The 14,025-nt window shown below is 42.4% G+C and overlaps 1 protein-coding gene across 1 annotated transcript in view; it reads left to right on the top strand.

Annotated features, from left to right (window-relative positions):
- csnk1da (casein kinase 1, delta a) overlaps window positions 1-13,578 on the top strand; it is a 29,199-nt gene extending 15,621 nt beyond the window's left edge. Inside the window, exons 3-9 of the mRNA XM_034221593.1 lie at window positions 2,799-2,947; window positions 3,339-3,567; window positions 4,252-4,422; window positions 8,417-8,565; window positions 9,614-9,791; window positions 9,904-10,013; window positions 11,082-13,578. Of these exons, the coding sequence (XP_034077484.1) occupies window positions 2,799-2,947; window positions 3,339-3,567; window positions 4,252-4,422; window positions 8,417-8,565; window positions 9,614-9,791; window positions 9,904-10,013; window positions 11,082-11,135 (1,040 nt within the window). The 3' untranslated portion in view covers window positions 11,136-13,578. The remainder of the gene's footprint in view (window positions 1-2,798; window positions 2,948-3,338; window positions 3,568-4,251; window positions 4,423-8,416; window positions 8,566-9,613; window positions 9,792-9,903; window positions 10,014-11,081) is intronic.
- The last annotated feature ends 447 nt before the right edge of the window (window positions 13,579-14,025 follow it).

Below are 14,025 nucleotides of genomic sequence, written 5' to 3'. Positions count from 1 at the left end.
AATGTGGACAAACACACTGACACACTGCCTGAGGAAGGTTATGTGTATTTCTTTTGTCATTAACTTTTTTCGGACCACTTATTTATTTTGGTGACGATCCAACCTCCATGCTGCTACTCTGGTTCAAACTGCATCCACCAAACAATATGATTTGTCTCCACCTTCCCAAAAGAACCAAAATCTGACTCGGTGTGAAATGTCTTTTTTAGCTGTTCTGTCTTAATTTCCTGCGATCTTCTTCATAAAGTCAGTCAGAATGAATATTAATACGGGCGTTTCTTTGACTATTTATAGGCAAATATGGGCGTTACGTGAAGTCCACAAAGGCTGCACCGCATTTCGAGTTGGTTGTGATTTAAAGAGAAACCGGCGTAGGACGTGCGTGCGCAGTGTTTTATAAATCTGAATATTTTTGTGCGGATTTATTTGCTTTGTCCTACGTAAGCCACCTTCCCACGTGAATCCTACGCAAAGCTTTATAAATGAGGCCCCTGGTGTGTGAGAGACGTTCTGTCTCTGTCAGCACTCTGCACACATGCATCTGTATTTCTGTCTAGCAGGGCGAGAAGTTTGAGGCCTGCTGGCTGACCCAGACAGCAGATGTATATAAATAGTGCGTCCGTGCTCGTGTGTGTTTGTGTGTCAGCTTTTTCCTGCGGTGTGCCTATAGAAGGAAATGCCAGATGGCCTCTTCATCACGGCTGCCAGTCACCAGCTACTACTAAAGCAGATGGGCTCTTTGATGTGTGTTTGCACATCCACATGTATTCTCTATAGTAGCATTAAACCGACCACCAATTGACCACCATTGATTACAATGCACTTATGCCCATGGGTGACAACAAATATTAAATACTACAGGATTTATTGGATGAAGTGGTTAGTATTCTCTGAGCTCCTAGAACCGCTTTAGGCATATTTTTAGTTTATTTGATAAACTCTGACCTTTTATGGTGGTACCTGTGGGGGAAACTTCTGAAGCAATTGGAGTCAGGACTCAAAGAGAGACATGATGGAGAGCTGGAGCTTTGATGGCAAACACTGACGGTTTATTTGGAGCTTCGGCCGGAGAATTCACAAGACATGTCACGGGCCACGGTTTGACCACACGGTTGAGATGCCACAATCAATTCTGAAGAACCCTCCTGTAGCTCCAGGTTTTAACTAGTTCAGAGTAGTGTTGTCACGATACCAACATTTTGGTTTCGATACCGATACCAAGTCAAGAATTGCGATTCCGATTCTTTTTCGATACTTGTCTTTTATTATTTTCATGATGAATAAAATTGTAGTTTATTTGTCAAGTGTTTTCTTACAACATGGTCTCTTCTTTATACTTGAGTTTATGTGATTTCTTTGATAGTTAACTTTATATTTTATTAACATGTAATAGTACCGTAATATTAAAATTATTGACAAAATGTATATTCCAGATGTTAGCCACATTGGTAAGTTAGCTAAAAAGATAGCCATATTAGACAGTTATCATTGCCATTAATTGCCTCGTCAAACTACGAAAACGTTCGTTTGTCACAAAATAAATTACACTTGTTTGACTTAGATGTGAGGGCTTGAGCATGATGTAATTATGTTATCTATCACATTCGCTAACCTGTCTGTCTTTAAATTCTTTAAACAGCTCTGGATTCCGGTCGGCGAGGTGCTTAGCCAAGTCTGATGTGTTGGCTCCCTTGGTTTGCAGGGATCTAAAACATTTCTCACAGACAGGCCTCGTGGTGTCTTGCCCTCACTGTCAGAGATATCGCTAAAATACCAAATTTCGCTTCTGGCGTCTTTTTTGTCAACAAGCCGAGGCGCAGCGGCAGTTGCACTCCCACTTGCAGCCATGCTTCTTGTTTTCTCACATGCTCTGGCAGCTAGCACGTGCACGAGAGAGGGGAGGGACTTAGAGCGTGCTTGAGAGGGGAGGGACTTAGTGCGTGCTTGAGAGGGGAGGGACTTAGTGCGTGCTTGAGAGGGGAGGGACTGCAGGCACGGCTGCAGTGCAGGGAGTGGAAGCAGAGCGCTGAATACACACGGCTCTTATTAAAACGGCGCTTTCTCACCGGAGTACTTTTCCCCGTTATTCTTAAAGTACCGATACTAATGAAACGGAGGAATCGTAACGTTTTTAACGGCAGGGTATCGCGGTACCCTTCAAGTATCGGTACACCGTGCAACACTAGTTCAGAGTGTAATAATCAACATTCTTCAATAGATAGACTAAACCGCTGAGGACACTGAATCACATTTGTTGTCACTTATGGCTCGGGGTCATCTACACCCCGAGAAGGATGTGTTCCAGGTGTCCCACAACAATAACTATCTCTGACAGAGAGTTGCCCGGTCATAAACTGGTCAAATCAACAATATGCTAGGGCAGCCCCTCCTTAAGGGAGATAACGGCAGCTCAAGGTTGGTCAGCTGCGTCAGAGGGAGAAGGAGGACATGCAGGGCAAATTATTCCCCAACCGTACCTACGCTTTTCCTTTGTCGGTTAGTATTCAGTTTAGGGCTAAACAATATGTTGGCACATATTTTGCCTATAACAAATACAAACGTATACCCTAACCCTGCATCTCCTGTGAATGGGATTTTGCATTACTCAATATTGTGATTTAGACAAAATTCGGAATAATTGTTCAGTCTCTACTTCAGTTTTACAGAATCAAACCAGTGAGAAGTTATACTTAATCAAAATCTGTAATTATTCAATTTACCAGAACATTTACTAACTTGATAAATCGTTTGCATCTGAATGAATTGGCACTCAATATTCCCCCCTCTCCTTTCCTCAGTGGGCATCCCGTCGATAAAGTGGTGCGGGGCCGAGGGGGACTACAACGTGATGGTGATGGAGCTGCTGGGGCCCAGCCTGGAGGATCTGTTCAACTTCTGCTCTCGGAAGTTCAGCCTGAAGACAGTCCTGCTGCTGGCCGACCAGATGGTAAGAGAGAAGATGACTGGGAGGCACCAGCTGTAGAGTGGTGCGGGAATGAGTCCTGAAAACCGGATATTAATTTGCATTTTTTTTTACGAGTTCCCTTGTCCTGTTACGTTTTGTGAGTTGCTTGAAATAAGGTCTTTGGTTAACACAAGCTTACGATATTTTCACTTTTTGTTTTACGACATGAAATATGTCAGTAATTACTCCACTGGTGAAAGACTGAAGCTAAGTAGATGTGTTGTATTTTTAGCAATCTTGAGAAATGCTGTTACTACTGCTCAACAGGAAATATCTGTGGTGTGGAGAGATATCTTTTGTGTAGCGATCATGTATTGAAGGCTTCTCTGGCATCCATTCTTATTTTATTGTATTATTGTTATTCTCCCTCTAGATCAGCCGCATCGAATACATCCACTCCAAGAACTTCATCCACCGAGATGTGAAGCCAGACAACTTCCTGATGGGGCTGGGCAAGAAGGGCAACCTGGTGTACATCATCGACTTCGGCCTGGCCAAGAAGTACCGCGACGCCCGAACGCACCAGCACATCCCGTACCGCGAGAACAAGAACCTGACCGGCACGGCCCGCTACGCCTCCATCAATACCCACCTGGGCATCGGTAAAAGCAGTCCACCAAACACCGACCTCTGACCCCTCAAGATTCATGATTCCAAGGGTTTCTTTTACATACTAACTTCCTTTTTTCTCTAACTCATTTACTAACTTACTTCCTTTTATACTTCCTTTTTTACTAACTTCCTTTTTACCTAGTAGCTTTTTTTATCTTACCAATTTACTTCTTTCCTTACCTGCTTATGTACTATTTTACTTATTCCTTTATTTACTTTTTTGACTTACTTACTGATGTACTTGCTTGATTATTTACTAACCTACTTACCTACCTTTTTTACTAATTTACTTTTTTTACTTACTTCGGCAGTAGCAAGTACTTGCCTTTCCAGTCGGCAAGTACTTGCTTGTTCCGTACTTGCCGACTTACTTATTTACTTTTTTTAATTACTTTTTAAACTGATTAATTGATGTACTTCCTTACTTATTTACTAACCTACTTACTTACTTTTTACTTAATTACTTTAGTTTACTTTGTTTAACTTATTTTCCTGCTTGCTTACTTACCTAATTACTTAGTTACCTTTTTTACTCACTTACTTATTTTATATGTAGACTTTAAACAACTGTATGTGTTCCTAAAATAAGTAGGTGATGACACAAAGTAGGATAGATTTGTCCCTGGTTCTGGTGATTTGTCCGTCTGATGTCCCTCTGTCCTCTCTGTCCACAGAGCAGTCCAGGCGGGACGACCTGGAGTCTCTGGGCTACGTCCTCATGTACTTCAATCTGGGCTCCCTGCCCTGGCAGGGCCTCAAGGCTGCCACCAAGAGGCAGAAGTACGAACGCATCAGTGAGAAGAAGATGTCCACGCCCATCGAGGTCCTCTGCAAAGGATACCCATGTACGTTCAGTCTGCACCCTCTTTCTCTACTTGTTAAGAGTTCTTAATAATCTGGCCTCTTGTGGGGGGGGAGAGCGGCTGCAGGTACTGGTTCTGGTCTGACTCTGAGCTGAACTCTCTGCCACATGTCACACCCCCGTCCTCTATACCAGGGGGGACAATCTTATTTGAGTTCAGGGGCCTAATACCGCCAAATGTGATCTCCGGATGTGGGCCGAACCAGTCAAATCATAGCATAATAATCTATAAATAACAACAACTTCAAATTGTTCCCTTTGTTTAGTTTAAAAAAGTGCATTCTGAAAATGTTCACATTTAATTAACTATCTTTTTACAAAACATTATGAACAACTTGAAAAGAAAAACAAGTTCAACAATGTTGTGCCTCAGTTTATCATTTACACATGAGCATTACTTGCATATCACAGTGTATCTACAAAAACATTTAGTCACCGGTATCTAGAACTGAACAATATAGTTATTTACTTTATGATAGGGGTGTAACGGTATACGTACCTTCGGTTCGGTACACGTGTGTACCGAACGAATATAACGTTAAACGTAAAAAATTGAGAACGTGAACAACTTTTTGGAAGTAATCTCAGGTGCTGCGTCGCAGCATTCAGTCATTTGCTCACATTGGGTTCAACGCGTCATAGAGCGAGCAAGTCATTTCATTGGACGAGAGGCATACTATGAGAGCTGGTCACAGGGATGCGTTCAAATTTAGTCAGTAATTTGAGGAACTGTCGAACGCAGATAAAGTTGAGCTTGAAAATCCTCCAGCATCATTGATGTCTCCGGTGTTGGGAACATTTTGGTTTTCACAGGTGGACCGAACCAAAGCTGTTTGTCGGCATTGTTCAACTAAAATTGGTTACGCGGCTGGCAATACATCAAACTTGCACACTCTTGAAAAGGCATCACCCGAACGTGAATATCACCGGTACCAAAAGAAAAAGACTGAAGTGCAAACTAGGGATGCACCGAATATTCGGCCACCGAAAATTATCGGCCGAAAATGGTTAAAAAGGCCCTTTCGGCTTTCGGCCTTTAACAAATCGTATTAAATAATGTGATGACAGATTGTAAACAGAATAGCTGAAATTTTAACAAACTAAATAACTCAGTTTCCTCTAATCATTAACCCATGTTTGTATCATGTAGTTAACTCCGTGTGTTGCTGCTAGCATACATAACACCTGACGTGGAAACGTTACTCGTGGATGGGGCTACAGAGCTGCTAGAAAGACGGTCGAACCCGGTGCATTCCTCCGTCTGCATGCGGTGCACTTTTGCTAAATGTTTAGACAAATTGCTCGTGCTTACATGCTAAACTCTTATTGCACTTATGGTAACAAGTATTCTCCACATCGAGACAGGTAACGTTTAACCACACCTCGGAGCGTGTTCTTTCCGCCATCTCCGCAGTGTGCTCCGCTGCATGTAGCAGCTGAGTGTGTGTAAACTGCCCCGCCCCCTCGCACACAGACGGGGGGGAGAGATCTCGTCTGATCGAAAATACATCATAGACGCATTTGTTGTCTTTGCATATTAGAAACGAGTTGGCGACACTAAGACTGCGATATCATGTTTTTTAGCAATAATACATGACATATATAAATGTACTGTATGCATTCAAAAGTGCTGAATAAATGTTTTATGGACCCATAATAGTGATTATTATTTAAGTTTTGCCATAATCATGTCTATTTCCATAATCAGGTAGCTGAACAACATTGGTAAAAAATGTATACATTATATATATATATATTTCTATTAATCATTTTCGGCATTCGGTTTTCGGCCAACTGTTTCCTATTTTCGGTATCGGTTTCGGCCAAGAATTTCCCATTCGGTGCACCCCTAGTGTTTTGATATGAACTCTTGTAAAAAAAAAAAAAGACTGAAGTGCAAACCCATCTCCCACTAGCATGTAAGCCTCCACCACTCGCAGAGAGTTCAGACCGAGCTAAAGCTATTACAAACGCCAAATATCCTTATGTTGCCATGTTAGCAAAGCGCTACCTGGCTGTATCTGCTACCTCTGTCCCTAGCGAGAGGGTTTTCTCCACAGCAGGAGACATTGTTAGTGCCAGCAGATCTGCCCTTTCGGCAAGCAATGTGGACAAGTTCATCTTTCTTTAAACAACATGAAAATACAATGACAAGCAAGTCATAATGTCAAGCTGGCTGCTCAGGTGCTAGTACAGTTCAGTTCAAATACAGATGATTTCAGTTCATCGAAATGCTGCACCTTAATGTTTATTTCATTTTGTATTTATTTGAGTGAATATTCACAGTTTAATCATAATTTAAAAAAAACAAGAAATATTTTATGTTTTGTGATAATTGTTTCTGCTGTACCGAAAAAGTACAGAACCGAACCGTGACCTAAAAACCGAGGTACGTACCGAACCGAAATGTTTGTGAACCGTTACACCCCTACTTTATGATCAAAACAACTGGTCCAGATCTAGATGTTCTTTTACATGAATCTCCACATCTGTGTAGTAATCCTGACACACCACCACACAAACTAAAGTGGGAGCTATTCAGGAAGAAGGTTCATTTACCCCCCTGCCTTGTAAATGTATAACATGTATACATACAAAATGCAGTGCAGGAACAATAGGGTTCCACCAAACTCTTTTGTACTGAAGCTGCTGACTAACATTATATTGCACATTGTAATTGCATTTGCCCCGCGGGCCGTATGTTTGACACCCCTGCTCTGTACTCTTTCCTGTAAAGCAGTGGTCACCAACCTTTTTAAGCCCAAGATCACCGACCTCGGCCTAGGTGAAAGGCGAGATCTACCTATTGCAGAATTGAGTGAAAAAGACGGCCCAGACAGTGCTTCCAATTTAATTGCATCTGAATTACTGTTGCAATGAAGGCTCCATAATCAGCTCACGGCATATAGGCAGGGGTAAAGTGCTATTTTTTATGAGTGGGGGGTGGACCTCACCTCCTCTAGGTCCTCACCTCCTCTAGGGGGGTCCGGGGGGATGCTCCCCCGGGAAGATTTTTTTTTTAATATTGAAATTAAAAACATCAATCTGGTGCACTTTGAGAGCAACATTAAGAGATCTATGGATACCTCTCTCAACACCCAGATGAAACACAACTGTAAGCAGATGTTCTTTTTCTTTATGGATATTTTACAAATCACTCCCCTTTTAAACTGTATTCTTGTTTTACTGCCATATAGCAGCTGCCATTTCATACCTGTTTTTCATTTATTCTCTTATTGTTTGTATAACTATAATGATCATATGAAGGTGTGCCGCGGAAATAATCTTTTGAATAATTTGTGACAAAACCGTTCTAAACACTCAGAGTCCTTTAGCTCACCTGAGCCCCTCAGTCTGACAGGGGAGGACTCTCCTCCAGCTTGTTGTGGAAACAGCTCCTTATGTCCGTTAGTGCAGCTAGCTAACCAGATGCTAACATCACGGTCCCTGCTGGCACCGGTCCCTCTCTCTCCCTCTCTCTCTCCCTCTCTCTCCCTCTCTCTCTCTATCACACTAAATGCGCTATTGCCACACAGAGCCGAGCTTGAATGACACAAGCACACGTGTATTTCCATGCAACTCTCTGGTTGGCCTGGTGACTTGCCTCTGTTGCATTCACTGAACACGGGAAATTACAGTCCTGCCGTCCTCTCTTGTGTCATGATGAGGTTCATGTAAAGCACGGTTAATGTATTGTATTATTGAGGTGTCTCAAATATACGTCAATCAAGTAGCACCTGCTAACGGGGTGGTGGATGATAGGTTTACATCTAAAAACGTATTTTTCAAACATTATTATTTTTATTTCTTTTGTTACTTTTTTTTTTAACGGTCCGCGATCTACCCGCACCACACTCGGTTGATCGCGATCGACTGGTTGGCGACCACTGCTGTAAAGCAATAACGCAATAACGTACAGGAAAACCGATAATGTTCGAATGTTGATCCAAACCCTCATTTCTCCTTTCCCCCCACAGCGGAGTTCGCCACCTACCTGAACTTCTGCCGCTCGTTGCGTTTCGACGACAAGCCCGACTACTCGTACCTCCGCCAGCTGTTCAGGAACCTGTTCCACCGACAAGGCTTCTCCTACGACTACGTCTTCGACTGGAACATGCTCAAATTTGTAAGTTGCTAAGCAGATTTACTTCACTCAGTAATGAAGCTGTATTTAGTTGCATTATTGTTATTATTGAGCCCAGGTTCATTTACATTAAGCCTTAAAGGCAAAGTACCTTGTAAACTAGATAGTAACATGAGTGTTATCCTGACCATGGTACGGCTTTACTTCATACCATTCTGTTGCTAGCTGCTACCTTTTTTCTATTTGTTTCCCCTGTGGATAGAACACATCAGTGTAGGCGGGACAATCAGCAAATTACGATAGAAATGCTGCTAGAAATTCAATCTGATGAATTTACTTCACAAACTGTTTAAAAATACAAATGCTGTGTTTTGTGTTAAATGTGTGAAACTCAATAAAGAGTATTTATTAAAAAAACAAGTGCAACATGAAACAGAATGGAGATATGTGAAATGGGACACCCCAATGAACAATAACGTTTTAGAATAGGCTCCCAGACACTAAACAAAGTATTTACTATATATATTACTTGTATTACACAGAAACATTTACAAGCTAAGAATAGAATAGAATATACGACTCCAACCCTAAATACAAAACGGTCCCAACACATTTATTTCATCCGTCTAAACATTGGTTTAACACATGAAAGATATAATGAACACAGACGCATTCAAAGGGAAGATAATGATACTAACAGCGTTTAGGACACTCGCTGAATCCCTTCAACACGACATGTACACATAAATGCACATAGTCAATTGTCGGGTTGGGGATGTTCCTCTCGGACCAATCAGTGGTCTGGAGGGTTTTAACTCCACCTTCTAGTGCCGACATGGTAATAAAATGAGTTCAAGATACTATCCACAACTTTTGCAAATGGAAAAGCGATAAAGAGTTGTGTAGAGTTGTACCATGCATGGAAACATGTGATCATGTGACAGGCCTGGACCATTTCATTTTTATTCAGAGCTCAGAATACAAGTACCATTGTCACCGTGTTTGGGCAAGTGCCGAATTCAGTTTTCACCAAGTTGTTGGATTCGGTTGGATGATTGGCTATTCATGTTAACGACTGTGTGTGTGTTAGGGGGCCAACCGGGCGGTGGAGGATGCAGAGAGGGAGCGGCGGGAGCGTGAGGAGCGTGAGGAGCGTCTGAGGCACAGCAGGAACCCGGGGGCCCGGGGCATGGCCTCGGCCTCAAGCAGAGCCAGGGCAACACAGGAGGTCGCAGCCCCCTCCCCACTCAACCCCGCCTCACACACAGGTCAGTACACACACTCTTTAAACCAAAGGAATGACAGTTCATCTTCCAGTAACTTTGAGTTTGAGGGGGCCTTTCCATCATCGTATTTATTTGACTTGTCGTTGTGTCTCAGGTTTAGAGAAGGAGAGGAAGGTGAGCATGCGTCTTCATCGCGGAGCACCAGTCAACATCTCCTCCTCAGACCTGACGGGGCGCCAGGACGCGTCCCGCATGTCCTCACAGGTAACATGCACATAGTGCTTGGTTACGCAACGTAGAAAAACCTCAATAGGTCTGACATACCAAACTTTGTTAGCGCATTGGAGCAGCAAAGTTCTGAGTTGAAAGCCATTTTTCAGTCCTGCAGCGGTAGCATTGGTGTTTTCCGAATCAATATGGATTTCAGTAGCTGCCCCTCATATTGATCAACTACTGTGGTAGTGTGCATAAAGGCTGCCTTTCTGAGTGAGGATGGAGAAGAACACACACTGTTATTGGTTCCAGCTGGATACTTTAGTGTAGTAAACGACCTTTTAGCTTCACTAGACTTTCCATGTAAAACTGATCATCTGTGATGAATTGTTTAGCAAATGGACAAAAAAGAAAACGTATATAACAAGAGAACAAAGAGTATGTGCAGACGTTTTTGCACCGAGCAGCAGCAGTGAGAACAATTACGATTTTTTTTCTGGGAGTTGTTTTTTTCCATCCTGCATGGATGTGTTTTTTTGTCTTCATGTTCTTGAAGACAAAGTGCTCCCCCTGGAGGTCAAACAGCCGGTCAAATCCTAACAAGCTTTAATCTGTCCACATACTGTAGAGGCGAACTAAAGAAATACAACAAAAAAAGGACTCAAAATGAGTTGCAGCTGAGGCACCAGGAAGCCAACCTTACTCGAGAGATGTTCAATGTCCAGGCAAGAATATCCTCTGTGCATTTATTTAGGTTCATCCCAATCATACAACACAATGGTTTACCATGTGGCCTTTCCTATGTTTCCCCTGGTAGAAAACATATGCTGGTGCGCCAGTCCCACCACCACCTGTGTCTAACACATAATCAGGTTCCCAACACCGCCTTCAAAATAAAAGCATAAATAATTACTTGAACTGAAATAACTACGATAAATAATGATTCATTTGATATAAACAAAAAATTGCTAGAAAACTTGTTTAATTACTAAAAAAAACGAATTCAATGTGTAGCTCCAACACACACGGTTGAACTACTAACACATGGCGTTAATTCCTTTTGTGTTATTAAAACATTTGGTCCATGTGATCAGTGATGTTGTTGTGTCTCTCCTGCAGGCTCTGTCCTCCCGAGTCACACCCAGCGGCCTCCAGTCTGCAGCTCCACGGTGAAAGCTGCCCAACATCCACCTGTGCACCATGGAGGCCTCAACATGCACCGCCTGCCTGCAGCGCGCACACACACACACACACACACACACACACACACACACACACACACACACACACACACACTTTCATGTATACACACAGGACTGTTAACTGACAGAGGGGAACTACCATCCAATGCACCAGAAGAGTCTGGCTGCTCTCTTGTTCACTTTACAGAGGAAGAGCTGCACAACCAGGAGTGTCCGGTGTGTGCCTGTGTGTGAGCACCCCCCCCCCCTCCTGAAGCCTTGGATTTTCTTTTCTTTTTAACATTTTGGTTTTAATTGTTTTTTGTTCTTTAGCATTAAAACTTTTCTTCCACCAGCTCCACTGATCAGACTTCACAAGGGTCTGTTATCGTAGGACTTTTTGAAAACTGGAAGAGACATGATCCATCTTTGCATTGTTAAAGGACAGTGCCTAAACTCTAATGTCTGTCCTGAAAGACTCCTTGAATCCCACAAGTCTTTTTTTGTTTAGATGTTTGAGGTTTAAATGTTAAGGTAGGCATTGTTTTAAAAATGGGACAAGAGGTCTTTTTAATGTTCTAGTTTCAAAGGTGTCTTCTTTTAGTTTTGTCCTCCTCAGGTGCGTGTTGTATTTGATCCGAAAACACGCAGCACTCTCTGTCCGTGTACAGGCTGTGACTGCAGTGTGCTGCTTGGGAAATCTGTGAATGGATGACATGTTGTTTTTAATCTGTGCGTAGTGATGTGCTTTGTGTGGTTTTGTTTTAGGGTTATACAAGAACATGTCAGGGTGTATTTTCTTTTAGGGCTCCTAACTCCTCTGCCTCCTAACTGCTTTTTACACCATATAACGTCTGCCTCCATTTTTTCAAGTCCACCTCTGGCCATTTTCTACCGAGACCTCGACAAACTGTCTGTATTATGGTTGGACTCAACTTCCAAAACCTCACAGATGCCAAAAAAAATTACTTTCCAGTGGAATGATTGTTCGTCAGCGCAGATAAATCCACGGCCGTTCTCACCACGGACACACAGTGGTAGATATTATTTGTCCATTTGCTGGATTGTATTGTAGAAATGCATTTCCGTAAGCAAAACTTCTCTTCTGCGAGTTTGGTCGGAATGAAAGCATTCTTTTCTTAAAGCCGCCTTCACGTGATGTGCAATCTAATCCTCGCTAACCGAAGATCGACGCAGAGCCTTGCGGGGAAAACAGCTAGCTAGTTTTGCTACTATGGTTACTTTTCCTGCTAGCTTGCACGACTACCTACAGCTGTTATCCGATTGGTTGCTCTTTGAGAGGTCAGAAACAATCGAGGTGAAATAAAAGAAAATCTGAGTTTGGTTGGAATCAAATAATGTATTCTCGCACAATGCGCAATTTAGTCTTTGCTCACTGAAGATTTACGCAGAGCCTTGCGGAAAAAACGGCTAGCTAGTTTTGCTTCTATGGTTACTTCCATTGCTAGCTTGCACTGCTACGTACAGATTATCTGAGTAGTTACACTTTGAAAGGTTAGAGACAATAACCATTTGAATAATTTGAGACAATTTGGGGTGGTGGGTGACACATGAGGGTAGCACTTCCACGTAGTCGGGCAACATCGCTCTCTTTATAGAAACAAAACAATGTCAGCGTAGCCGTTTTATCGCTGATGATGTGAAAGCATGCTTTATCCAAACCATTTCTGACTGTTAAAACATGTAGCTACGTGGTTGCACTGTAAGCAACAGAAGTGAAGTCATGCAGTTCACATGATTCATTTATGACATGAAACTAAATGAAAGGCGTTAGGATCAGTTAATGTGAGAGTCCAGGTAGAAAATGGACCGCCGTGCTTTTAAGAGGCTTTAAGGACGTAAGGAGGTTATGGAGAGCTGTCTTAAGAAAGCGTGTACGAGCCATGTTGGACTTTTTCGGTCACCTCTGAATGACCAATGAGACCTGCAGACTTTAAAGTAGAACATCCTTGATGTGATAGACTACTGGTTGTAGGCTGTAATTGTGTGTGTGGGGGGGGGTTGTACATGCTTGTTCTGTTGTCGTGTATAAGGTGTTACTCTGTTTGCCACGTCCGGATGATGGAGGCGGAATACGGAGGGATTGGAAACGCCTCATTACACAGCTCACATTGGGGCTTGAAAAACAATCTAAAGTGGCGGGTGAGCTTGTTTGTCTCACTGATGATGGCGATGATAGATGCAGGAACACTAAACAAGGGATAATGTTTTTTTCAATGTCTGCTTCTCACTTATTTTCTTAGTTTGTCACCTGCGGTCCAGTTTGGCTTTGAACTGCGCAGTGGATATATCTCTTACTGTGGATTCAAGGGAAATCTTTCTTTCCACTCCCACCTTAAGACTTATGCTCCTCATTTGTAATGCCACTGTATTTGTGTATTTTAAAAGTGTAAATAAATAAGTACTTGTATGTGTTTCTTTTTATTTATTGGGATGACTGAAGAGAAAGCTGTAGGTGCTGTAGGTATGTTTTATTTGCCCTTTAGACCGCATGGAACCATCCTCTGGAGACAATGGATTTCCATACTATATTATACATGCATCATGCTGGAAAGGGGTTAAATGCATGAAGCTCAGCACACATGAAATCCCAACTCCACATGAATGATAAAATGAAAGCAGCAATGCTATACAGCAGGGGTGGCCAACCAGTCAGAGGTTAAGAGCCACATTTTTTCTATGTTACTGCAAAGAGCCACATCAAACACACAGTCACTGATACCGCTTGTTTCAGTTTTTTGTTTTCTGGAGACAAGATTTCAACCACGTCACTGATGCATTTTTGTGGCATTGGGATATATATTTTTGAAATCCTCTGGAGCAGAGAGAGGAGCTGTGGATTATTGTTATTGATTAATGCA

Source organism: Gymnodraco acuticeps, unplaced genomic scaffold, assembly GCF_902827175.1.
Source record: "Gymnodraco acuticeps unplaced genomic scaffold, fGymAcu1.1, whole genome shotgun sequence".
In the NCBI taxonomy this organism is placed as follows: domain Eukaryota; kingdom Metazoa; phylum Chordata; class Actinopteri; order Perciformes; family Bathydraconidae; genus Gymnodraco; species Gymnodraco acuticeps.
The sequence above is the reverse complement of the archived record's forward strand: the minus strand, read 5'-3'. Positions and strand labels throughout refer to the sequence as shown.